At 44.1% G+C, this 24300-nt stretch overlaps 1 protein-coding gene across 1 annotated transcript in view; it reads right to left on the bottom strand.

Moving 5' to 3' along the window:
* Positions 1-816: 816 nt before the first annotated feature.
* Positions 817-24300, bottom strand: part of prss12 (serine protease 12) — a 36798-nt gene continuing 13314 nt past the window's right edge. Inside the window, exons 7-13 of the mRNA XM_061245627.1 lie at positions 23189-23385; positions 18602-18743; positions 14169-14365; positions 12844-12922; positions 11956-12078; positions 6033-6313; positions 817-2634 (exon numbers count right to left, since the gene is read on the bottom strand). Of these exons, the coding sequence (XP_061101611.1) occupies positions 2312-2634; positions 6033-6313; positions 11956-12078; positions 12844-12922; positions 14169-14365; positions 18602-18743; positions 23189-23385 (1342 nt within the window). The 3' untranslated portion in view covers positions 817-2311. The remainder of the gene's footprint in view (positions 2635-6032; positions 6314-11955; positions 12079-12843; positions 12923-14168; positions 14366-18601; positions 18744-23188; positions 23386-24300) is intronic.

Below are 24300 nucleotides of genomic sequence, written 5' to 3'. Positions count from 1 at the left end.
TTCTCTAAACAATGGCTAGGTTGTTGGGACTCTTTCTTTTAACTATGTGCGATGTAAACATCTCTAGCGTGTACAACGGAGAGAACAACTAAATCGTTGTCATTCTTGTAACCTATGTTTGGTGCTCCGGTGTTACGTGCTCATGAGAAACACGTAGTTCCCAAAGAAATGCGATTGTTTATAAAGTTTTACTTTGAAGAAGCTAGGCTTCAGTAGCCTTTGCTCCTTTAAATACAAGTTTCTTTAAATAAAAAAATTGCGATGTCTGTCAAAGCTCCCGCTGTAAAAACTAATTCCGATTGTCTAGACAGACAAAGCGTTTCACCAGAGCCCGACAGAAAATCTCTCAGCTGCCTTTGGACAATGAAACGGGCAGGCTTTGTTTTCACTCCGGCAAAATTAAATTTCACCATTTCTGTTCAAATGAAGAGGAAAGGTCGGGTGAAATGACTTTTTGGGTACACTATTAACTGTGTCTCCTCTTCGATTAAATGAAAGCATGTGTGTAATAAAGACGTACAGGAGTTCTGTTACCTTTTTGAAGATGGGATAAGAGAACAGTTTTGCTGTAAATATGTCTCTTTTTTGCGTGGTAATTGTGCTATTGTGTAGTTCAGCAGACCTTGACTTCATATTGAAACGATTTAATTGACTTCTTCATCCAGGATAGCTGGATGATTTTAATGTAACTTGTTTACGTGAATGTCGGTTATCAAGGTTTCTTTCTTTAAATACATGCAAAGGAACCCCCCAAACACACACACACACACATACACACACACACACACACACACACACACACACACAAAAGCACACTAACCATTTAAAATGTTTAATTCTCAGTATTGAATGCATTTTCCATGAACATTATACTTCACTTGTAAACCATGCCCAATATTGAGATAACACATTTAACCTGTAAAAAAAGCAACAGTTAAAAGACAGTAAAATGTTCGAAGCTAACTCACAATCCGGTAAATTCGACCGACAACATCACAGGTAGTTTAGTGTTGGATTTCTGTCCCAGACCCACCAAGTTAGTGTGACGGGGAAAATAATAATAATGCTCATTTTAATCAGGAATTCCATTCGTTCAGCTTTGCTGGAGTCTCTCCTGTTCAAGACAACACCCTGAAGATAAGAACCGGACTCCATGTCACAGGAGTAACGTCATATGGAGAAACCTCACAACGACAATAGCACCATGTCATCAATGTCGACACTGAAAGCACATACGTTAATACACTGAACAAAACAACAAATGCTAATGTGCTACACTATTCGTTTAGCGCTGTAATGACACATGGAAGGATTTTTTCTCCTACAGGATTCCTCCTCAACACCCTCCTATACACCACTACAGTGCTCTCTGTGACCAGAGCTTCAGCTGATTTAGAATCGTACATTTTTAGTGCAAAGTTTCTAACGTCCACATGGAACTGAGAGTGTGTAGTGTGCATTGTAACCAAGAGATGGGACAATTTCACTCGTCCCCTCAGCAAGTTTATTCCAGCAAAGTACAATAGCCCAGCTTACACAAAATATTCTCACAATGTTACTGGAATGTTCTGTCAATGTTAAAACATTGCCACAACATGGCAGCAGCATTGTGATAATGTTTAGTGTTAGCTGGGCTAGGGGACAACCTGTTTTTCAGATTTTTTCACCAGCTTCATTACATTACATTATACTGTTAAACATTTTTACCTTTTAGATACAATCTAACAAAACAGCTGGATATTAACTGAGGCATTTCAGGCTGACCACCTTTGCCGAAGGGTACAATGGCATTGCTCCAGATAGCAATCAAACCGAAACCTTTCAGTTGTGAGCCCTGTTTCCTAAGTATTATAGCATACTGCTACCCATTATAACACACTGCTGCCCAAGCCAACTCCTGCCTTTAGCTCTTAAATTAACCCAGCTGTTCATTACAAATGCTAATGTAACATGAGGCTTAATGCAGGACTGAACCTGGATTGGTGAGTGCAGCTGTGTTGTACTGTAAACGATGCCAGGGTTAAATGGTTGAACCAGAAGCCAGAGTATGGGCCGGCCCTGGAGGACTGTGGTGTACCCCAGGTTTACTGTATCACAAGTGGTCCCATTGAAACAGAGAAGTGCTGAAACCAACAATAAAAAAAGAAAAAAAAAGAAAAGTGCAGACCTGACAGCACAAATAAAGACGAACAAGGAAACGTAAAAAGAAACGCCGCTATTTTCTGTTGTTCTTTTCTTCTTGAGAGACGGTAAGACAGTCAGGACCGGTCGCCCGTCGGGCCGGGTGAGTGCAGCGGTCCTGCAGGGGGCGCTAGAGTCCGGTCACTCGGCCGATCCAGGGCACGAAGGCCGACACCTTGGTGTAGACGCCGGGCGAGTCCTGCAGCCGGCAGGCGTGGCCCCAGGAGGTGACCCCGTACACCACCCAGCCCCCGCTGGCCCTGCCCAGCCCAGGCCTCTCGCACACCAGCGGGCCCCCGCTGTCCCCCCGGCAGCTGTCCACCCACCGGTCCTCCTGGGCCTTCCCGGCACACAGCATCCGGCCGGAGAACTGGCCCGGGTAGCTCAGCTCACACTGCCGCTTGTTCAGCAGCGAAATGGAGGCCTGCTGCAGGGTCTTAGAGTAGGCCCGCCCTGCGGAACACAAACCAGCCAATCACGATCCTAGCCTTAAGACAAACCAGCCAATCACAATCACAGCTTTATCACAAACCAGCCAATCACAATCCCAGCCTTAGGACAAACCAGCCAATCACAACCTAAGCCTTATGACGAACCAGCCAATCACAACCCCAGCATCATCACAACCAGCCAATCACAGCCATGGCCTTATCACAAACCAGCCAATCATAACCCTGGCCTCATCACAAACCAGCTAATCACAGCTCCACCTCAGCAGGCTAAAAACATACAACTATCCAAATTCAGGGGCCTGTTTCACAACGTAGGATTACTGAGTTAGCTGGATAACTTCGCTGAGTAAAACCCAGAAAAGCTCTTTACTTCATGTTCCAGATTTGAGTGGATACTGGATTCTAATCAGTACAATTATCCAGCTAACTCAATAATCCTGCTTTGGGGATTATACAGATACAACTAATTCAGTAACTATTGATAGAAGTTTTTCCACTTAATTTTTTCCAGACTTAATTTTACAAATTTGAATCCTTACACTGCCTTCAGCAGCAAAATTGTGTTAGTAACATTTATACACTGCACTATAATATGTAAGATGAATCGTGAGGAAGTTCTTAAATTGTGGTGGAACTCTTGAAGTTTTGCCGTTCTCCTGATGGTGGAGCGTCCAAACATTTGCTCATTAAGCCTCATCCTTGCTGGAAAAACACTGAAATTTATGAATTTCTAAGTTGGAGGGATTTTATATAATTATGTTCTTTTAATTGCATTTAATTTTAATTATTTATATGATATATTTAACTTTGAAATTCATCAAACCTTGAGAACCACATTAACGCTGTTTTAATTTAAACAGAAATTGCACAGTAAACATCCTAACTCGTAAACATAAATTAGTGTTAGCATCCTTTCCTTTGAAGTGTCATTTAGCGCGAACATTGTTTATTTGTAAAGTGAACTGCTTCCCTTCCCCATCAGTACTGCATTTAATTGGCTGTTGCTGAAAGCTAAAGACAGTGTTCCAGACTCTATCTAACCTCTCAACAAAAAATTACCATTTTTACATGATAGCCATAATTAAAAGCAGGCTTTGCTTTTTGATAGCATCTTTGCATTAATTTTTCACTTGAAGTGTAACATTAGAGCTGGTTTCTGAGCTGAGAGTGGCTTCACTCCACATCGTGGGAAAATATATCAAACACTTTCTCCTTATCTGCCCATTAGGAAAAGCAGGGAGTCAGATGTCTGAATGAGTTTCAAACACTAACGTCATCTCAAAAGACTAGTTCCAGCTCATCCCATCAAAAGAGTGGATTTATTCCGTTGTCTCGCACTGAGCGCATGCACAAACAACATAATTCAAACATCCAATATTTAGCTATTTGCATGACAAATAGTTTGCATGTTTATCTTTTCCCGTTATGGGAATTATTGTGTAATTGTTTACCACAAACAGACATGGTAGGCTGGAAGGGTTTATGAATATTTGAATATGAAAACAAAAACAACAGGAGCTCAACAGGAATGAAGGAAATATCAATCTTCTGGCCCATCCAAGAACTATAACTACAATGATAACTATAACCATAACGATGTGAGCATCCACATTGATGAATGATAAATTCTGTAAATAGTCTCTCGGCCATGTCATCTGCCATTTTACACGTGACACCCTGTAAATTCGGATGGATTTTGATTGGCTTTCAGTGTTTCTATCGCTCATGCAGCTGGAAAAAATTGCTCTGAAAGAGATCCCAACGACATCATTCATCACTGTTGTTGTCGCTATATTGTGGTGTGGTAAAAAAGGATTTTTAATCGTTATAGTTACCGTTCTTGGACGGGCCTAGCAGGGCGAAAGATTAAGAGTGATTTCCGTCACCGCTCTGAATAACCGGAACGGAACCGGGATACAGTTGTGGGTGAACTGGCAGCTGGGTGATTTTTCTCTGACAGGTTGAGAGAGTGTGGAGACATTTGAATGTGAAATATGAAAGATCCTCATCCCCCCCAGCCCTTCATCTGTCCAAAACGTCAGAAAACTAGAAAGCCGGCAGAATAAACGGAGGGGGAATGAGTGCTCCGGCACCCGTCACCTGTCAAACGGTGAAAATGGAAACCCTCTCCCCGGACGAGGCAGGCCAAGAGGCCAACCGCTCCACGTCGGGCGTCCCTCAGAAGCGCTTCTTAATTAGACGAGAGGAGCCCACCGCGTGTCCTGGAATTACAACGAGGCTCTCACTGACAGGACCGCCGTCAGAAGGTGGGTCTCTCTGACGTACAGCGCCGTTGCTTACAAATGCGATGAAGCCTGACCGTTTGATGGGTGGAATATTAGATTTCCTTAACGCGGCTTATTGCAAGTCTTCAAAAGAACGGACAAGATGTCCAGTCCGACCGACAAATATCCTGCATGATCCCGGATATAGGCTAGCAGTACTGCTAGTTTCCGTTCTAGTCATGGACATATTTAGACCTTTAGCCCTTGCAGAAAGCAGAGCAACAAAATGTACTCCCGTTTTGGAAAACAGTCCGATATTTGTAAGAGAAGCATCCAGAAGCCTTTGCAGCTCAGAACAGCATTACAGTCACTAACAACCAATCTTGCACAATAGAGTTCAGGTCCTTTTTACCACCTTATTTTGTTTAGCTTACTGTGAAGGAGTGGCCCTTCACCAGCCAATTAATAGAATTTAATTGGTTGATTGATTTATTTGAGCCAGGTGTTGGTGTTTAAAATGGAACACAGCTGCAACCATTTGTCTCTATCAGTTTGAAAAGGAGATGGAAAAGGCTAGCCCCGATGTTCATTTCTGGGTTGGTAAAATAAATTATTACTTTTCATCTCAGTTGTATATAAGACTTTTTTACATTGCTTACTATTACCAAGAATATGTGGTTCCCGTAGCCGTGTTTGAGCCATTTTTCTCAGATCTTTCATTTTCTTACTCTTTCTTACTTATTATTATCATTTTCATAATGATGATGATATTGGTGATTATTTTGATAATGATAATGATTTTGATGATTCATTCATTCATTCATTATCCTAACCCGCTTATCCTGAACAGGGTCGCAGGGGGGCTGGAGCCTATCCCAGCATACATTGGGCGAAAGGCAGGAATACAGGCAGGTCGCCAGTCCATCGCAGGGCACAATGATTTAGATGATGATTTTGATCATTTTTGTAATGATGACGTTTTTGATAACGATGATGATTTTGATAATGATCATCAAAGTATACGTTTCGTGAAATAACTGAGTAAATTAGTTGTGAATGGAGACCAGAAAAAGAGCAGTCCTCAGTGAGACTCTACACTGTATATAGCTCTAGACCCTACACTACACAGCAGTGAGGTGGGACAGGAGGGACAGAGGTTGGCCCCGGCGCTCACCCGTGTCGCCCCAGCCGGTGATGAAGCAGTTGGAGGCCACGCGGAGCACCCTCTCCCGGCGCTGGGGCAGGCAGGCGGGCAGGACGTGGCGGCTCAGCACGGCACAGCGGCCCTCCCGGCCGAACAGCCTCACCAGCGCCAGGTCGTAGTCGTTACTGTGGGGCCTGTAGTTCGGGTGCAGCACGATCTCCTCCACGCCGTACTCAGCCTCGAACTCCTCCGGCACCAGCGTGTGGTAGTCCCCAACCCGCACCTTATAGGTCCTGGTGCTGTTGCCGTACCTGCCGTTAAGGACACACATACACAGAACAGAAATCTTGTTTTATTTTCTGAAAAGAGAGTGGACCGTTATGCTTAAAGACGAGCTGAAACAGAGGTTAGAGCAGCATCATATGACGTATAGTGAAACAAGTATTTTGTTGGGAATTTTTTAAGGGTGGGGAGTCCTGAGGAGAAATGTGTGCCACTACGTGAAAGAATATTGATTGGAGGGGAACGGAAAATTGGCATTTTATTGACATAGTATGTACACGATGACGTGAAATCTAAATTCAAAATTGTTTTCCAAGAAGTGGATGGAAAAAAAGCTTTGGTGTGCAAGTATTACATTGACTAAAGATGAGTTTGTATGGTTATAAAGAATTGACTAAATCGAGTTTTGATTTCTTTAAGTATTCTTCCCGCTTATAGATATGGATGGGCAGAAGGGCCTGTTCTCATCATTTTGTATTCTTGTGTTCTTAATATAATATAACGGAATAAAGTATGATTTATTATCTTTTATATTGTACATGTGGCTTACAATAATAAACAGCAATCATGGATACAGATATAAAACACAACACTGAACACAAAAAGCTGCTTAATATTACAAATTAATCATCTGGACTGCTGTAATGTATAACTAAAGCAGCAGAATGAGAGCAGTGTTCCTGCCTGACGGCACTTTAGACCTACGGGCTGATGGAACTTTCTGGAACGAGGAGGGATTATGGGAAAATGAAGATGTATGAAGTGGCAGTTACAGAACTGGACACAGAACTAGCGGTTTGGGTCATGGCGTAGGGATCAGTTCACTTATTGCACCCTTGAGATATGTACTTTGTAACCATTTCCAGCAACATATAGTATTTCTTAAACATAAGCCATTTTCCATAAAGACCTTTCAGAAATCAGTAAATGCCTTGGAAAATAAGGCTAAGTCTAGTGTCGTGGTCAAAATGTAATAATGATTTATTAGATATCTAATATTCATTGGATTGCACATTGCATTAAACGATTATGTCTTTGTTACACTGTAAATAACACAGCAGTGTGACTGAGGTTAAGTATGTTAATGTTATTTAATCATTATGAAATCTGATTATGGCCTGAATGACTGCAGTGACCATTATAAGTACAGCCTGGTGTCTGATCATAAACACATATTAATGTCAGCATGTGCAGCTCCTGGGCCAAAAGCCAATAATTATATCCTGTAAATTAAGTCTTAAGGAAGGTCTCGTTTCGCATAGCATTAACCTGAGGTGTCTTTACACTTAGCACATATTTCTCCTCCATAAAATAAACCACTTCCTGTCAGGCGTTCTGAGGGTCCGAATTAAAGCGACGGGGGTCAGGTTTTTCGCGCGGCGCACCCCGGGGTCGGTAACTCATTGACCCTGTGGCGGGGAGCAGAAATAAACCGCGCCCGTCCGACAGGCGTCTAAGTCGCAGTGTCACAGGTCGCTGGCCTCTGATTGGCCAGCGCTGGCAGGTACGCCAGTTTTACGCTGCCCGGTAACAGGTCCGTCGCCGTGGCCAAAGGGCATACCCTCAAATCAGAGATCCCCTGGGTTTTAAATGGCTGCTCTGTGATGCAGCTCAGGAACAGGCTAATTCAGGCTAAATCTTGCTTTTCATTGATATGGAATTCATCTGGGCTGTTGGTTATGGAGAGTACCTCACTTTCTACCTCTCTACACACACACACACACACACACACACACACCCACATGCATACGCACACACACGCGTGCATACACACACTCAGTAATGGAAAAGGCACATCGCTGCCAGGACCAGAGTCACAAGCAGGTGTCCAGTTACCCCGTCAAGACTTTTCCGGAAACAAATCTGCCTCCTGGAATCCAAACTACTTCCTGCTGCTTGGATGGCAGGGGATCAGTAGACGTTACTTCCTAGCGCTCGCTAACAGAGCACCAGGGTGTCTGCACCGAAAACGCTGCGTCCATGGCGATGAAACCCTATCATCCCTCCACGCCTGTCGCAAACTCTTCTTAAAGCTTCCGTTTAGCAGCTCAACCCTCAACACCCCATGGGTAACTAAGAGATAATTAATTCCATAGGTCATGTAAGGTAGGGGTGCTAATCTAGGGGCCCTGGTCAAATTCCCATAAAAAAACAGCCTCAGTATACATCTTAATCATCCCCTAAATCAGACTGGCTACCCAATCCTAGCAAATCCATTGATTCCTGTAAAAGGAACTGGGGTTCTTAGGGGCCTTACTGGTAAATAAAGGCATAATCAATAAAAATAAACACAGCAGTCGGTACAACATGATATGCTATTACGTGTCTCATTTCCACTTAGCCCTTTAGCAATGGTAAATATAGTTTCATCTGACATATACTGTTACGTGGTGCTATCGAAGAGCAACGATGCAAGTAGGAATGCAACCCCAAAGCATAACCTGATTTGGGGCACGACTTACTATTAAATAGTCAATTGAGAGCATTGCGTATAGCTTTCCTACCTACTGCATACATTCTGAAGTTCAAACAGTTATGCGGCAATCTCCCTAGGTACCATTTAATCAAATAAAAATGTTTAATAGGCATAATTACTTTACCAGGTCGTGAGAGTTGTTAAATCCGCTGCTGAATCTGCTTAAAATATCTCAGGGAAAGACGCATAATTTTTTCCACTCGGTTGTAACGGTGGATGCCAGAAGCCCGCGGTTTCGTTATCCTTGGTCTGCAGCCAAATTGGGGCGCTATGCGTAAAAATAATATGACATTTGTTTTAGTCCTGGTGCGCGGCACTTCTGTCATCAGTCTATTCATAGGAAGCGTTTTGAAATACAAAACTTTCACTCCTTACAGACACAGGTGCTTCCAGTGAACCAGTTTACCGGTTTCTACTATTCTTTTTAAGTCTTATTTTCTTCTGATTCTTCTATTCTCATATTGCATGTCAGGGCCTAAAATTGTTACAATTATTTCTTTTATTTGTATTTTTTTTTGGAAGTGGTGTTCTGAGACAAAACAAAATATTATCCGAATGAGCAATTCAAATTCTCATTAATTAGTTCCACAGATGCAAGCTGTGCTAGAAATGGTATATTTGTTCAGGCCAGTGAAGTTATATGATATTGCTAATAAAACAATTTCCATGTCAGTCTGCAACAGCATGCACGTCATGCACATTTCACTCAAGAAAAACTGGAAAATAAAATGAACAAAAATCATTTTAGCTCTGAAAGCCTTTATGCCAGGGGACATTACTAGAGCAATTCCCAAAGCTCTTTCCCCCTCACGCAGGGAAACTGTGAGATTAATTACCAGGATGTACAGGTAGCGAGAGAGGCCAGCTTGCCTTGCAGCTGAACAGGAACAGGGTCTGACAATCCACAATTATACGTTTGTAATCTAATACAAACACTGGTTTCAACTAATCCCCGCTTCTCAGCCAGATATCCTGGAACCTGGAAAATATCGGAAACTGGCGTTTTACAGGAGAGGAGGGGAAAGGGATGTTTTTTTAATATACAACGCTGTGGAGAGACGGCGTAGGCCTACTGCACAGCTGAGGTCCCCGTTCGAAGGGGACGGCATGGATTTCGCCAGCTTCCTGTCTGGGCGGCTGAAGCAAAGCGTGGAAGACAAAGCTCTCCCGTTTATTTTCACCCGCCCAGATATCCGGATGCCTCCGGCTGGCTTTTGACAAGCCAGTTACCGATGGCCGCAGTTAGTTCTGTATTCCGTCCTTATTTACCTGCCATGCGGAGAAAGAAAAGGGCGGAAATCCACAGTAATTTAAGAGCCTCCGTCCCCGGTCACTCCGAACGGCTGGGTGTAACTCAGCGGATCGGGCGCGGAGTCGTCCGGGGAAACGGGCCGATCCATTTCTCTGCGTTACGGGGCCGGCCGCGGAGAGACTGCGGGTTCACTGCGCTGACTTACGAGGCTACGTCCGGCTCGGACACTCAATCACCCCTTCCGCCGCACCCCAGAACAGCGTGCGGCAGCCTCTGCAGGGCCAGCCGGCTCTGTTAAAGAGTCGCTGAAGAATGCTCGCTGAATATAGATGGCTAGTTTGCCGGCCTGAGCGGCTGACTAAGATGCACATCACGGCGTAGCACTGCAATGTTCCCCCGCTCCTGACTGACTCTGAAAGCCAGGCTCGGAGATCTACGAGCGCTAGGTTTGGATGAATGCACTGCGTTGAGGTGAAAAGGAGACCAGAGGCGCTATTAAAATTGCAGTTGTGTTACTACTGAAGGCAAAGATACTGCCTTACTGATGCTGATATTTTATCTGCGCCTTCCATCGACACAACATCAAAACACTTAACTTGAACCCTTTCCCGTAAGGCTGACATAGCACCGTCATACTGACGACATAGCAGCTGTCACAAGATGGCATAACAGATGATGTCAAATGATATAAAACTGTCATGCTTTTATCGGTAAAAGTTATGACAGATGTTACTATCATGAAATTTAGATAAAAGCATGACAGTTTTATGAAAATTATAACCTGACATCATCTGTTACGCCATCTTGTGACAGCTGTTATGTCGTGTGTATGACAGTGTTATGTCAGCACTACGGAGAAGGATTCAATTTAAGTGTTTTCTATATTTTATGGTGGATTACATTCAAAAGAGCTCCCTAGGCTTTCAAGCATTAAAAATTCTGAGTTATTTGTCATGTGCAATCCGCTTTTCTCATCGCCATCCCGGCCCAGGTTAAATTACAGCCTCAGCCCACAGGTCTGGGGAGCGTGTTACACCTGATACACCACGCAAAGCGCTACTCCAGTCCACACGCAACGGACCGCCACCTGCAGGAGCTCCCACAGAACATTTCCATTTGCTAGAGACTCCGGCACAGATTTATAGAGCCTCCACACTGCTGGAATGAAATAAGGTGAGACAAGTGCTTTTCCTCACTCTCATTCTCTCAGGCCAAGAAAGAAACACACAGTGCAGCTAGTAAACGTCTACCTCGCGGCCTGTGGGTTCGTGTCGGTGTGCCTCGGTGCAGTCAGTTACAAATAGACCTAGAAGACCTATGTGTTAGATATTAAGAACTGTATTTCTTTTTTAGAGATTTGTCTACTCTTCGGTAACTCTTTGAATGAAGTATTGAGGTTTAGCTTTGATTTACAGTGCGATCTCATTAGCCAGCTTGGATATGTATTGGCTGCTTGGAGAGTCTATATTGGCTTTTCTTTGAAAGGTTTCTATTGCTGGTTATACTGTAGATGTTGAAATCTGTAATTGTAAACAAGTACTCATTTCCTTTGCATGGCACTCAGGTTTATTGGCTCCACCAAACTCACAGAAGAGGAAGAGTATGACTTCATGAACATTGATGGAGCTATCATGTGATGATGTCATAGTAGATCACAGATCTGAACGAATCACAGCATTTTGCTGCAGGAAACAAACCTGTATAATTGGTTTATCCGTGTAAGTGATTGACAGCACTGGTGGGTGTTACTGTAATGGGATTACTAGAGCCTGGCTGGGTAGAGATCAGTGGCAGGAGGATGAGCAGTGATGTGATGTGGGTGTTTACCTCTTAAAGCAGTGATCTGATGCGGGTGTTTACCTCTTGAAGCAGTGCTGGGGTGTGGGTGTTTATCTCTTGAAGCAGTGCACTGAGGTGAGCAGTGGTGTGATGCGGGTGTTTACCTCTTGAAGCAGTGCGCTGAGGTGAGGATCCAGCAGCTGCTGATGAGGGTCGCTCCACACACCAACCTCCCCTCACCCTGGGGCACCCTGAGACGGATAGCAGCCTGCCATGGCCACCCACCTCTGAAACACACACACACACAGGCATGTACACACACACGAACACACACACACACAGGCATGTACACACACATGAACACACACACACAGGCATGTACACACACACACACACATACACACAGGCATGTACACACACACACACAGGCATGTACACACACATGAACACACACACACACACACACAGGCATGTACACACACGAACACACACACACAGGCATGTACACACACATACACACAGGCATGTACACACACACACACAAACACAAACACAAACAAACACAGAATCATGTACACACAAGCACACACACACACACACACACACACACATAGGGAACAAGCGTTATGGAGACTGGTGAGGGCTGGTGAGGATTTGCATGCAGAACCATCACACACACAGCCCTGCCCTCCGCCCCTGAGCTTCATCAGAAACACATTTCTGTCCCACGCCACCCTCTGTTTTGGCCTGCACTACCAGTCACATCTAAGCTGCTTCACCTGGTTCTCATTTTTCATCAACCTTTAACAATAAAACCATCAGGGGAAGATGAATGCACTGCTCTGACGTTAGAAGAAGACCAGACACGATAGTAAAACTGCAGTTAACCTAGAATAGCAGTTGTGTCACCACTGAAAGCCAAGACACCGCCCCACTGCCGCACATATCTTATCTATACCTTCCATCAACATGACGTCGAGACGGGGGAAATTAATAGTCTATATTTTTGGATACAATAACATTTATAAGAGCTCTGTATGTTCTGAGCTTACCTCAAAGAATTCTCTCCTCCAATGATCCTTTTCTGCCGGGTGTGTGTTAACCGTAACCCGCACAACGAGGCAACGGGATCTGGAAGAGATGACAGCTTCCTTAGAGAACATGGCCTACACGTATTACTCACTCATCCATGTGACAAAGTCATTAACCCCCGACGTGTGAGCGCAGGTGGAACTTCATACGGGGAAAATTCATCTGGAAACATTTAATCAATATTTCAGCCAGGCACAGAAGGTAATGTATAAACCCACATCTCGGACTTGCACTTCCCGTAGGGTTATTGAATCAATAAAAATAATAAATCTGAGAGCGCTTTTATTCTGATTTACTGCTACACCGGTGGGGTTACTGGATAGGCCAGGTAACCACTTCCACTCCGGAGTTCAACCGCAGCTCTGAACGCCAGCCAAAATACTCTGTTTCACCTGGGTTCAGGTTCTGGCCGGTGTGGTAGGAGGCTTCCTCTTCCTGGCTGTGCTACAGAGGGCCGTGCTCGTGCTAGCCTTCTCCAGATGGTAAAGCGGAGAGCGCTGTACTGTAATTGGCTAACCTTTCTCCCACGGAGCCGGCAGATCCTCAAAGAGAGGCTCACTGCTGCGGCTCTTCATCACGTATGCTGTGTGAATTAAACAATTCCCTTTGTTTGTCAGATCAAGGCATTCCCGCACGCCTGTGAGAGCACTGGCCTCAAATATGTATGTTTGCTTTGGAACAAAGAAAACTGAACTTGCAAGCTCGTTATGTTGGCATAATCTATTTTAATTCATAAAATATGTATAACGAAATATTCAGTACTGAAAATATGGGAATATCTGTATTGGAGTGAGGCAAATATTATTGTCTGTGTTGTACAGTCAGTATAATAATAAAATGAAGAAATAATCACAGGGCTGTTGGATGTTGAAAGCATCCATTAACCTGGAATTTGTGTGTAATTTGTGGGCAATTAAGCACAAGCAAATATACAAATTACTTTGTTTTGAAGCCCTTCACTTGTTCTAAATAATTTTAAGGAGGTGATTTTGATTAAAGTCAATGTTAAAAATAAAGTAGTACTCATAGCACTATGATGCAGTTGCACTTGTTCTGAGAGTTCTGTACAGCAAATATATCATTGCTTTGGATTCAAATACCTTTCTGTTCTTTAGTGAGCTTGTCTGATGTATTTGAACCAATAAATTACTCGGAAACCCCGCCTTCTGGTCCTCATGGTTGGTTCAATTGCACCAGGCAAGATCAATCAAGCAGAGAAAAGTATTTGGATCTAAAACGCTGACGTGTTTGACCCAGGTCTGCCGTCCGGACAGAAGGAGGTCACCTGTGATGGAGACGTCCTGCTGGCCGTAGTTGCAGATCACGCCCGCGTCCTCGGTGTGTCGGCAGTTGTGCGTTCCCACCGGCTGTTTGATGCAGTCGGCCAGCGATCTCTCTGCCCCGCTGCACTTCACGTTGTCCACGTGGATGGGACCTTCGCCCTCCCCGAAATACGCCATGGTCCTGGCCTTCGACAGACCCCTGAAGAACACGCAGACGCAGGTGCACCCGTTATACATGCATCATTTGCAGCATGTTGACTTGAAAATGATCCGTATCTTAGAAACGAGCCGAACGATTCTGAAAACGCTGTTATTCCAGCTGGGAGTTAATGCTCTGATGCATCTGATAAAAGAAACTTCACAGCATCAACATCACAGCAGCCACATGACCTCTGACCTTTGCATACAAATGGCTTGTCTAGTTAGTATTTCCGCTCCCATGAGTGTCTCATATTAAAAGTGTTGTGATTGGCTCATATTCAGCTCAATCTGATTGGTTCAGTAAATGAATATCTAACATGGACATACAGTATACTGTATATTATTTTCTTCATTTAAAAAAAATATTCTTTACAATTATTAATACAGCATGAACAACTGAACAACATTTTCATATTTAAATGTTTTCATATTTCATCTTGGAACAACAGGAAGCTGAAAGCATGTGAGATGCATTGCAGAGTAAACCCAAACGAAGAATGGAGCAATGGCGTGCAGTCCTGAGAGTGTGAATAAACGATTCGTCCCGGGAAGATTTATCTCTCCACGGGCCCCCTGGCATGGACACGGGTGGGCTAGGGCTCCCTCGTTTCATTTCAGAATACGATCCAGAGGGGTCCCCACAGAACCACCACGAACCAAACGCATCCCTCAAAGGATCAACCCCCATCAGCACTCCTCAGAGATAACCTTCAATTCAACCCCCGTCCACTCCAACATTACAAACCCACTCGACTGTCGGCATTTCACGCAAAACAATGCCTACCATTAGTGCCGCTGAAGGTTTCTAACGTGCCTTTCGAAGTTTCCAACTCCTTCCAGATGCAGGGGCTTATCTGAGGCACGTCTGAGGCACGGCGCAGAAGAGTAATCATCTCCCACAAAGAGGCGGTAACGGAGCTCGATTAAACATCCCGTTAAGTCTCCCCGCTGAGTTCATGGCCAGTTTGTTGTTTTAAACCGATGCAGTTTGCCGCAGACTGGCACTGCCTCCAGGAACTCTTTCAGCTAGAGGTTTGCTCTGCTGCAGCTGATTAGCCCTAATTAAACTGATGTTGGGTAATTATTTGTCTAAAGGGAGGAGTGGGCATTGACTTGCTAATGTGCTCTGGCAGTGGTCCAGTGGTTTTTTTCTTTCTCAGCCTCATAATGGCTGCCTTGACTGTCAGTGGCACAACTCTGTTCCTCATGTTGACAAGTGTGAATAACAGACTCCAAAGGCAATCAAAAGCATAGCTACCGAAAGCTCTCTTATACCTGCATGGAGGAAGCGATTGAACACATCTGACTCATTTGAAACACCTGTGAAGCTTTTTGTTCCAAATATTATTGTGACATTTACTATTTTGATTCCTCTGGCATATTTCAGGATGTCGCAGACCTGGGCCAAAATATTACAATGGGAAGGGGCGGAGCAGAGAGAGTGATCCAGTACAAATCACACATGCCAATGTGGGTTGCTTGGCTGCTGGGGTGTTGAAATAAGATGGTCTCTCGCCAAACTACTTCAGTGGCTACATGTTTGAAGCCATAAACGGGGTGACCAGATGTGCCATCTTCCTGTGAAAGCCCTGGATTTCACAATCCTTTCATGTGTCCTGACCTATTCTGTGAAAATCTAGATTTGTCCCGTAATTCTGTCGTGCTGTATTTCAGTGGGTTTTCTGATGTAACTGCCATTACTGAGGTACTCAGTGCATTATGTACATAGCCCTCCACGGAATCCAAGGCCTTCCTACACATAATCATAAAAAATATAATGTTACAGTATGTCACACAACTTAACTGCAATAGACATGTCATTTCACTGTAAAAACAGTTATGAGTAAGGCCAGGTTTCATATTCTGTTGTATTTTCTACACCACTGTGCAGGGAGACACAGTGAACCCTGCAGATTAAACTAGCCATACAGCCATAAACCTTAGCTGAATTCTGACAGCAGACTCTTGATGACTTAATTTCATGTGTTCCCCAGAGACAGAGATTATCCTCTCGGCAAAAGAGAGCTAGATATAATGAAGAACTAATGGTAAATTCCACAGAGAGTTAAAGGGGACATTGGTCCTTTCTCTGAAAGAAATATCATTACCAAGTAGTTCACCTTAAGTCAAATAGTAAAGCGAGGTCACATTTTCAGACAGAGACACCAGGAGTGAGACATTTTACCCTACAGCTCATATTTCACATCTATATGAAATTAGAATTATGATTTGATCGCTGAAAAAGGCAGCCAGCTTTAGCGGAAAGTGTTAGACAGATCAAGCACTTGCCTAATGAGACAGATGTGGTCCTCGCAAGAAAAAATCATGAGCTGAGAAATATTAACTGACATTAAAAAAAAATATATATATATGTTATTTATAGGGCACGACATACATGTGTGAAAAAATGTTCAATTTAAAAGTCATATCTGCTTGGAGCCCATTTACTTTTAAATATTTGAAGCTCAATATATCAAAACTACTCAGAACGCAGATAGAACTGAGATAATTCTCAGCTCACGACATTAGGCTGTATCCATCCATGCAGTATACCTGGGCATTTGTTGGATCATAGTAAAAATGTAAGACTATAGGTGCACAGTCAATAACTACTACAATGCAGGACAGATAAAATGGAACATGAGCCCACACACCATGATTAGCGCTGCCTAAATCAACAGTCTATTACTGACCATAGCAACGTGATTAATGTTGGGTTTTCGTTTGGTATAGACCTAGCGCATGCCAAACCAGTCCTCATGGGAGGTAATAAAGCATTGATTTAGGCAGCAGAAAATTCTGTGAGCAGACTCCAGTCCACAGTCTTTCACTTTAGATCAGCAGTGTGTTTGGGAAAGGAGAGGAAGGGCCGATGTTTATCAGGTCTGGCAGAGTTCTAGTCTATGAGAGATTAATACGCTATAAGCCTGGAAGACCACCTGTATGACTGGACCGCATGTTTACACTGTGTTTACACCAGGGACGTGTGGTCAGGCTAGGAAAAGTCTTCTGAAAATCCATGACAACACAATGATAAAACTGCGTATGATTATTCATTAATCTTTATTGCAGAAATTGTGCAACTTTATTTGAGAACTTGTGACTGATGTTGTAAAAGGCAGGGGCCGGATCTATGAGTGGACTATGTGTTTAGATTGTGGGTGGAGACCATAACTTATGGAAGTCCTTATCGTCATAACGAAAGATGAAGTCATTTTAATTCCCCGTTTTCTTCCTAGTGATCTATCATCTCCAAAGGTGTTTTGCCTACTTCTAAAAACAAACTCGCTGAACATTGCCGTCATCCCACGAGCGCTCTGTTTACGTCCCAATGCATCAATATGGGCTCACATCTGTGTTCATTCAACGCCACACAAGTAGAAAGGAAAATGCTTTCTTTCTGTTTTACTAAATGCCTTCTCTGTGCTTCCTCTGCACATACGACACCGGCTTCTGGCTTCCATCAACATCCTTAATTTTGACTTAAATAAATGTGTCACTATATCAACGCAAAACATTTTAATAATTATATTCACTTCAGTCACTGCTGTACCAAAATATGCTTTCGAGGAAATTAAGTTGTAATATTTGCATTTGAAAGTCATCTTTAAGAGATTATTTAAAAACAAATGTTGATAGAATCCAGGGATAGGATGTTTGCTTGCTGTACGGCATGGGGTCACCAAACCTGGTCTCGGAGGGACGTCTTCTGGATTTTGTTTTCATTTTAAACCGAGCACCTGCTCAGACCCAAGAAACCAGCTGAGGTGAGGTAAGAGCGTAATGAACTGATTTAGTTGATCAATTAAATTGTAATTAACAGACCAGACCAGTACAAGCCTTCAGCCCTCAGGACCAGGACTGGAGACCGCTGCTGTAAGAGGTTATTCCATTCTGTCTGACCCGGGAATTCCTCAGAGCTCAGTTCATTCTAAAAGGGAATTTTCCCCCACACTGAGCTGTATTTGTGTGGAAACAGAGGTAAACTGATTTTTGGAGTCATGTTGGCATGTTGACTGAAGGAGGCTTGGAGGCTCTGTCCAGGGAATCTCAGACATTCCCATCAGCTCAAATGGAACAAAATTCTGGAATGTGAGTGGTATTTTCTGGAATTTTCTCCATCGCCAACTACTCCTCCCGTGCCGGCCTGGGACACACACCATGGCCAAACGAGAAGCAGGAACTAGGAAATGAAAAGCAGGAAAGGCTGGCGGGATTGGGGAAGGAGACTCACGTGTAGCCCAGCTGTCTGCAGACCACGTCCGCATCCCTGTCGGTCCAGCCGTCGTCGCAGATGGTGCCCCACTGGCCCTGGACGTAGATCTCCACCCTGCCCTCCATCGGGGTCTCTCCGCCCACCAGCCGGAGGGGCACGCCTGTGCCACGGCAACAAAAAAAACAAGGTTGGCTGAGGACCGGGGCTGTGTGCTCAAACTAGGCAAAGCAGGCATCGCTTCACACAGCATATTTCCCAAGTATATTTCTCTTTTTCTTTTCTGATTCTTTTCCACCCCACCCTGACCCCACCTCCCAGATGAGAACCAGCCCAGGTGTAGTACCCTCACTCATAACTGTACCTGGGAAATCTTGAATAGCTATAATATAAGCCCAGCTAATTGCTTACTGCTTTTGTTTTGGTGCCAGAATGACAGACACATTGCTCTTAATTGCTTCACTCTCAGAAGAAAAGGTATGGAAAGTGCCTAAAAGGGTTCAGAAGCTTGGGGTGGTACCCTATTGGAACATACAATTGTAGCCCTAGCCATTGGTTTAATGCTTGCTTGTAAAGGGTACTTATTTGTACCCAGAGAACACTATTGTAACTTTCAGGGTACATTTGGGAAATTTGTTCTGTACATTTGGGGAAAATGTACCTCCACTGCGCCCTTATATCTGAGTGCTCTGTGTCTGGAGAATGTCTAATGAGGTCAGCGGAGCTCCAGAAACGGTGTTTAATACACCCGTCATCCTCGCTCTTCGACAGAGATTGATGAAGCGACGAATGTTGGTTTTCACATGTTTCCACTAAAAGCTGGGCGAGTGAAAATCAAAACAAAAGCTTACTCTGCGTAGTCAACTCACAGACGCTCACGGCGTATCATGCACAGATGGGCGCACTTCGGCTCTGGGAGTCTCGCTGACGGAGCGGGGTTTGGGGAAGGCATTCGATGGAAATGTCAGCAGGAGGCTGAGAATATGTCACGGGGAAGCTTATATTCGGTGTCTCTTTACCGCCCGGTACGGTGGAATCTTTAACCGAATCCGACTCGCACCGGGAACCCCTCTCCTGTTACCATGGACACTAACTCACAGCTTGCCCACCCCAAAGAGCCGAATTCTATTTGAGATGTTTTCTTTTCCCCTTTCTGAGACGGCGCATTAAATAATTTTGCGAGCTTATCGCACACTTGCTATTTGAGATCTGAAGTGACAGGGGCGATTACGGAGAGCAGCACAGAACATATTTACTTAGGTGGAGGGCTATGTATTAGAGCTCCGGAGCTGAAGCAGGCCTTTCTACCGGGACAAAGATAAACATTATCTCAGCCCTGACACCTGCTGATCAGCCCTCCTCAATCCTTACATTAATCTGTCAGCAGATCTGAAACCAGCGATGACAGTATCATACGGTGCAGCTCAGAAACATTAAACACGGTCTCTATCGCTTCTCCAAAAACAGCACGACCGGATTTGCGAGAGATTTGGACGTTAGACACATGGCCTACGGTAGGGACGCTCAATCTTATCCAGAACGCGTCTGTGTGGGTATCGGCTTTCAGTCTAACCAAACAGTTACACAACTAATCCTTCTAATCAACAATTAGAGTCTTTACTAAGGACCTTGATTAGTAGAATCTGGCCCTCAAATCCAGATTTGACCCTGGTTTCCTCCTAGGTAATTATCAGAACAATATTGCTACTGATTAGCCAGACTGTCTCACACCTGACTCCCAGGTAAAGGGAGGCAGTTCTCGGCTCTCAAGGAACATAATTTATAGAGCAGGCAGTCTAGGGCCTTGGATCGCCATGATGTCATCACATAGGGCCTGGCGATAGACTGCTCTCAAACAGGAAGTCTGCAGTGATTTCCTGCTGCGGTGAAAGTGGAAAAGAACAAAGGGTTTATCGTGTGGAAGGGGGTTTTGCGGTTATGCGTGGGCCTCCTGTTTTTAGGGAAGGTGTCTGACCACAGCCCCATCAGGCGAAACGCTCGCGCGTTCGTGCAGACGGAGGTGACAGGGGCCTGGAGAATGGAGTCAGAGTTTAACGCACCCCGTTAAAAGCGGGGTAACCGCGGAGCGCCCGGTGACAGCTGGAGCCATTACAGACACATGACTCACGTTACGCGAGGCCGGGTCGGAGAGATGGTTCGGTTTCCCCACTGGACAAGCTCCAACCGCTTGATATTCATTCAAGACGTCTCTTTCCTCCTCTCCCTTACCCGGAACTCCATCCATCAGTCCCTGCTAAAGCTGTCATGAGAAACGTGCCTTTCAGCCAAAGCCAAATCACTCTGTACAGACTTAACCGCCCGCGAATGGTAATTCATCAACTGACCTGGATTTAAGTTAACTGAAACTAAGTGCAAAAGTGTATCCTGCATTTGCTTGTGTCAAATGCAATTGATACAATGTTTTGATCAACAAAATAAATAAAAAGAAATAAATTATATGATATATGTATAAAAAAATGTATAATATATATTACCATAAGTAGAATATAAACATTGTTTGTGAATATGTGAATGAACTACCACGATATGAATCCAGAAAACCAAAACGAGCAGAGCGGAAACTACTTCATGCCAAACAAGATACTTGAGCCAGACTTACTGCCGCAAGTACTGTAATACATTCTGAAGCTTTAGAGCGAAGGACGGTCATTACACCTCCTCAGAAATCACCACTGTCCTCACACCTCGACGTGTGCCAGGACCAAACCCAAACAGAGCACACAGCCACAGGGTCAGTGTGTCTGCCGAAGACTGAGTCCATGTGTCTGTGGGCGTCATCCATAAAACTCCATTGTGGAAAATATTTCTGTTATGACACGATCAAAACCATATGGAAGAACAATAATATATATCAGTGATTTTTTCCCCCCATTTATGATCATATTCTGTATTCATATGGATGCATGAGTGCTATAAATTATTCTTGCACCTGGTGCTTTCCATCAGTTGTTCATTTTAATGAACTATTTATTGCTCCGTAGCAATATATTAAAATATGAAAAGGGACCAATTTTATTTCTGATGAAGTGAGCAGGTGAAATGGGTCCACTGCACAGTCTGCTGTTTATCACAGTGCTCATTTGAATTTTGACTGTTGAGCAGTGTATATAATTTCCAGCCTAGTGTGACCCAGAGCTTGATGGTTTCTCACTATAAGTATCGGTTTTAGGAAACTAGCTACTGCTATTGTACTGTCTGGGCTCGGCCTCAGTAATTGTGCCTGGGATATTGCCATTATTTGACAAAAAGAAACACATTTGAAATTGCCACAGGACAGAATCATTGGGTAGTTAGAGTATGTTATATGCACAATTTAAGTCTTTTTAGTCTCCCAGTTGAATGCCTGCTGTAGCCTCTATGTATTCACAAATTTTAAATTAAATATCTGGTGGCATCGCCTGACAGTGTTAGAGGTTCATAAGCCCCAGTACACACAGGGAAAAGCACTATCCAGATTATAACAGCAAGGACTCCATTTTGATGGTCCAAACATGGCCAGGACTCCCATGTAAAACAGAAGTAAATCTCAATGGGACTATTTCCTGGTAAAATAAAGGTAAAATAAAATCACTGGCGCAGTGATTTAAAAAAAGATTAATGGCCGGTTTCACAGACCACAGATTATGCATGAGTTTTATGTGCAGAATCTCCATTCAAAATTTAATTTAGTCTCAGACACAGTCTGTGAAACTGTCCCTATAATGATAAAAATGCAGTGTAAATCATATTTTTCCACACACACTACGTGTCTTTTCACACACAGGAAGTATAGAGTGACAAAGAAAGAAAGCAGACAGCCCTCCAAACCCCATTCTCCTGAGAGAGAGACCAGACCTGACTCCATTAGGGACAGGGAGTAATTACTGTCACCCTAGACCCGACTCACTCCCTGCACTTATCATACCGCTGCACGGCTGAGCTCAGGGGGCAGGCAGGTGGGGAGGGTGAGTCGGGGGGGGGGGGGGGGTGCTTGTGGGCACTGCAAAAACCAAAAAATAAGTCAATCTCAACAGTTCTTTTAGTACTAATATTGAGACTTAAATCTTATTTTTTGCTAAATAAGACAAAAATATAGCCAAAGAGGTAAGACTCATTTCAAGATTTGCCAATGACACAAGAACATTTTACTTGTCAAGCAAGAGTAACTTCAAAAAAGCTACTATTTTCTACTTGAGAGAAAAAAATTAAAACTAAGACTAAAAACACTTGTTGAGACAGACATTATTTGTAGTGTCGTGGTTGGGTCTGTGTGCCCTGCCCCTGTAAAACTGAACTGAATAAAGCGGCTAAGGTGCATGACTGGGACCTGGATGGTTGGTGGTTAAAACCCTGGCGTAGCCAAAATAAGATCCACACAGCTGTTGAGCAAGAACCTTAACCCTACATTGCTGCAGGGGGGCTTGTTCCCTGCTTAGTCTAATCAACTATAAGTCGCTTTGGATAAAAGCGTCAGCTTGCGGGCTGGGAGTGGGAGGGGCTGTGGGTTATGGGTGGGGCTTGCAGGCTGGGGGTGGGAGGGGCTGCGGGTTATGGGTGGGGCTTGCAGGCTGGGGGTGGGAAGGGCTGTGGGTGGTGGGCGGGGCTTACTGGCTGGGACTCCGTGGGAGACGCGCTCTGGGCTGCAGGTGATTGACAGGTCCTCCTGGTGGGTGCAGTCGTGTTTCTTCCACTCCCTCCGCCCGCAGTGCGTCAGGGCCGGCTCCTTCCCCGTACAGCTGACATCATCCAGCAGAATCGGCCCCGCCCCCTCCCCGAACAGCCCCGGCGACGCCCCCTCTCCAGACCTGCGGTGTGGCAGGAGGGTGCGGGTTTGAATCCCCTGAACAGCACTGCTGTTGCACTCTCACCCACAAGCAAAAGTCTGTAACACTTTCTTTGAAGGCTCCTACATAACAGCTATATTCCTTCATAAGCACTACATAGCCTAACTGTCAGGTGTACTTCATCCAGTTTCCACAGATATTGTTTCCCTTATTCCAGTCTAACAACCTATCACATTCACTGCACTCCTGACAGTTGACATGCAGTTGCACATATGACACACCAAAATTAATTTGAAAAAATCCATAATATAAAAGTCTTCACTCCTAAAGATGGCTGTCACATTAGAAAATGTTATATACATTAGGAAATGTTATATAAATGAAACACTGTTATACAGATTAGACACAAGGATATGGGCACCTGATGGAATGCAATACTCTTTCTAACATTACAGCTTCATAAAGGTAAACTGATCGGTCTGACAGTCCCTGTTAAAGGCCGACGTTTGATTGGTCTGACAGACCCAATCTCCCTGTTAAAGGCTGACGTTTGATTGGTCTGACAGACTGGTAAGCTCATCAGGAAAACTCACCACACACAGACAGGAGCAGATCTCATCGAAAAGAGCCATTGCTGTGTTCTCTAAAGGGGATCTTATAGCCTACTTAATGGCTGGTGTTATGTAAGGCCAATTCAGGTCTAAACAACCCCAGCAGAGGAGATGAAAATGGATACCATTCATTAAAAATCGCTGTAATCTGTTCATTTTTTTCTCTTTTACTTTCTTTCTTTTCCTGCCTGATTTCATTTCAAAGCGCGAAGCTCTACTTTTAAGCCCGGTTTGGCCTCTTATCCCCCTCACTCAGTGCAATTCTCAATCTTTTTCTTTGGTGCAAACTGCATACATAAATCATATAATGTTAGGCTACACAGGT

The sequence above is a fragment of the Conger conger genome, chromosome 6 (assembly GCF_963514075.1).
Source record: "Conger conger chromosome 6, fConCon1.1, whole genome shotgun sequence".
Classification (NCBI taxonomy): Eukaryota; Metazoa; Chordata; class Actinopteri; order Anguilliformes; family Congridae; genus Conger; species Conger conger.
Note: the sequence above shows the minus strand (reverse complement) of the source record. Positions and strands in the feature narration are given on the sequence as shown.